The sequence below is a fragment of the Trachymyrmex septentrionalis genome, unplaced genomic scaffold (assembly GCF_001594115.1).
Source record: "Trachymyrmex septentrionalis isolate Tsep2-gDNA-1 unplaced genomic scaffold, Tsep1.0 scaffold33, whole genome shotgun sequence".
Taxonomy (NCBI): domain Eukaryota; kingdom Metazoa; phylum Arthropoda; class Insecta; order Hymenoptera; family Formicidae; genus Trachymyrmex; species Trachymyrmex septentrionalis.
Genome location: NW_017305494.1, coordinates 637,266 through 640,265, shown reverse-complemented (window position 1 = coordinate 640,265; position 3,000 = coordinate 637,266). Strand labels below are relative to the sequence as shown.

Below are 3,000 nucleotides of genomic sequence, written 5' to 3'. Positions count from 1 at the left end.
GTGTGTGTGTGTGCGTACGCGCGCGCGAGCGCGTGTGTGTGTGAAAAATTTTAAAGTTCAAAAATTACTGGTTTGTTTGTTGTTTTTACCGACTACTATATTATAATATTTTGCAAAAGGCACATGACGAACGTTACTAATTGTGAAAAACTGTACAAAGCTCGTGAGTTTCATCACTTTGCCTAATTTATCGGTACGAAATATCGAGAAGTACGTCAAAAAGTGCGTAGAAAAAAACAAATGAGAAAATGTGTGTATACAAAATACGCGTGAATCAAATTTTTCATGGCATATCGAAAGAGAAGGTCCACGCACAGTTTTAAAACCTAATATTTTCAAGAATGTTCATCCTTCTCATCTCTGCGAGTATAATCTATTAAATAATTCAAAACGAAAAAACGAAAACACAACAAAGCAACGGAAGCAAGTGACAAAGATGAAAAAATATCGGATTACGGATACATTGGAACGCAAATCGTATCCAGCGAGCAGTGGATAATCGCCCCACTAAACCTCGACATTTAACGCACCTTGCTTTTCTCGTAGTAGGATGCGTGAAGCGAAAGATCCGAAAGAACGATTATCGATGAGCCAGACGAAATGCATGCGACTTATCAGCACGGCGATCCCGGTAGCGCGTACGACAATAAAATTCATGAAGTACAATTAGGGTACAGGGTACGCGAGTCTACGAAGATCTTTCTCGAGAAGAGCGAAGTCCGAATGACTAGATTCGCTCGTGACACGGCGAGGACTCAGCTGTATCGCCGGGATCGGTACCGGGGTCGGGGTCGGGGATCAGTTCGTCGTTGGGGCGTGCGCCCTTCGCACGAAATCAAATGTCGCCCTCGCCCTGATACGTTCGTAATATGGCGAGAGGAAAATAACGATTATATGAAGAGTGCTACGATGCAACGCTAAGATGAATTAGGCTCAAGGATGGTTAACTTGATCAAGAGGAAGTCAGATACAGCATTAATCAATACGTTAATTTCATTGTCAATCTTCGATGAGGAAACAATTTGATCGTCTTGCGGTCTCCTCGATTCATCTGGCGCGTATCTGCAGTGTGAAACTGTGGACACATCTCTCGCGCATGTCATCCCCATTGTCGTACTGAAAATAGTACTCAGCGCGGGCGCTCTCTCTTCCCCCCTCCCCATTTCCCTCATTTATCCTCTCTCTTCTTTTTTGTTTGCATAATTATAATTGTAATTAAATTATATTATATTATATTGTATTATATTAATGATAAATATGTACTTTTAATTAATGATAAATATGTACTCTTTAATTAAATTGTTCTTTTAACACTTAAAAACCATTCTAGAGCTTATAATAAATTTAACTCTTTAATCTAGCTCTTTCTCTCTCTCTCTCTCTCTCTCTCTCTCTCTCACCCCCCCCCCCCTCTCTCTCTGCAGTGAAATTTGAATCACGCCGCGATGCAGAGACCAAAGACGATCAGCAATCCTTGATTGTTATTCGTACTCGATCTCGTGTTGTCGTAAGCCCGATCTGAGAGACAAGATTGTCGTGGTGAGTAAAATGGACAGATTTAGCATTCTCTAAGATTAAAATCTACGTCATCCGATTTACAAAAAACTGGTCGCAATTTTACGGATAATCGGAAAGTACGTGTGCAAAGTCTACTTTCAGGCAAAACAAAATATTGTGCTAAAGTTTCCATGGCGGCTGTCAATGCCACCATCACTACAGACGTTAAACTGTTACGATGTAAGAATCAACCGTGGGGCTTTCGACTCTCCGGAGGTGTGGACTTTACTTTTCCTTTAACCGTCACCAGAGTAAGACATAATTTATTAATGTTTGAATTTTATGACTATAGATACTCAACAATACAAATTACTTATGAATATAAATTAGTGTCAGGAGATTGAAAGCAAAAATAGACGCAGTGACTGCGTCGCCAGTCACTAATTTATATTCATAAGTAATTTGCTCTTGAGAGCTCAATTTATTTCATTATTTATATATTTTCATTTTACTTATGATTCTTCTTTTTCGATGTATTCCTTAATAAAGCATAAGTCTTAAAATGTAAACGTCTAAGGCCAATATCAGATTACGCATTAACGATTGAGAATGAAAGATTGAAATTTGACCAATTATTAAAATCTCAAAGAAATTAAAATTTCTTTATTGGTCAAATTTCAATTTTTGATCTTCATTCTCAATGCGTAGTCTGATTTCAGCTTAATCACATTAATTGCGAGAAGCATTTGAGTAATAATTTTCGAATGAAATGATATCTATGTTTCTTTTCCTATTTTCTTATTAAGCACGTTTGTTCGACAAGGTGACGATCGGAAGCCTGGCCCATATAGCTGGTTTGCAAGCGGGCGACATAGTAATCCGCGTGAATGGAGAGCCAATAAGTCAACTCACACATATGCAAGTCTACGATAAGTTTGCCAACATAGGCAATGATATCGTTTTATCTATTGTGCAAAGTCACGAAATCGTGCAACAGAAGTAATAATGGTTTCCCCTTGCCGTTGATTTATGTTTTTACGAGCTTGAATCCGATGTTGCGACAATAGTGCGTAAACGAAAGTGAAAAAGTCTGCACGTGATATCGTGAGTCGAAAATGCGACATACTGTAAACGAAATAAATAAAAGAAAATTGACGGAAAATATCGACAAGGCGAGATTTTTAAGCCATATGTTTAAATTTACAGTACGCTTTGGCCCGACCTTTCCGGCATGCATCTGGTGTGCATTAAGTCGCGACGATCAAGGCCTTAGTCAGACAATGTTGCGAAATTATGTCGGCAATTGATTCACTTGATCGAGCGCAATTAGTCAATTATCGATCGAAAGGCGCGTTCCAGGCCATTTTTAATCACAATTAAGTGATCCGCAATTAAATTCTTTCTCCTTCCAACAATATGTGATTAGATAATACAATCAAGAATAAATGAGGATGAATTCAAGGAAACGCGATGAGACACGTTATGTACATTCATATTATAATT

At 38.4% G+C, this 3,000-nt stretch overlaps 2 protein-coding genes across 6 annotated transcripts in view; one reads left to right on the top strand and one right to left on the bottom strand.

Annotated features, from left to right (window-relative positions):
* Positions 1 to 877, bottom strand: part of LOC108750153 (probable G-protein coupled receptor CG31760) — a 240,262-nt gene extending 239,385 nt beyond the window's left edge. For all 4 annotated transcript variants that reach the window (XM_018489417.1, XM_018489418.1, XM_018489420.1 and 1 more), the window contains exon 1: positions 531 to 877. The gene's annotated coding sequence lies outside the window, so the exon portion shown is untranslated. The remainder of the gene's footprint in view (positions 1 to 530) is intronic.
* Positions 878 to 1,441: 564 nt separating this feature from the next.
* LOC108750155 (PDZ and LIM domain protein 4-like) lies at positions 1,442 to 2,968 on the top strand. Of its 2 annotated transcripts, none has more exons than XM_018489422.1 (3): positions 1,442 to 1,539; positions 1,649 to 1,808; positions 2,321 to 2,968. In XM_018489422.1, exons 2-3 carry the CDS (start codon positions 1,689 to 1,691, stop codon positions 2,498 to 2,500), a joined length of 300 nt encoding a protein of 99 aa, XP_018344924.1. In that variant the 5' UTR covers positions 1,442 to 1,539; positions 1,649 to 1,688; the 3' UTR covers positions 2,501 to 2,968. The 2 variants fall into 2 exon arrangements, with proteins under 2 accessions (XP_018344924.1, XP_018344925.1); XM_018489423.1 differs by having other exon boundaries at positions 1,449 to 1,539; positions 1,660 to 1,808.
* The last annotated feature ends 32 nt before the right edge of the window (positions 2,969 to 3,000 follow it).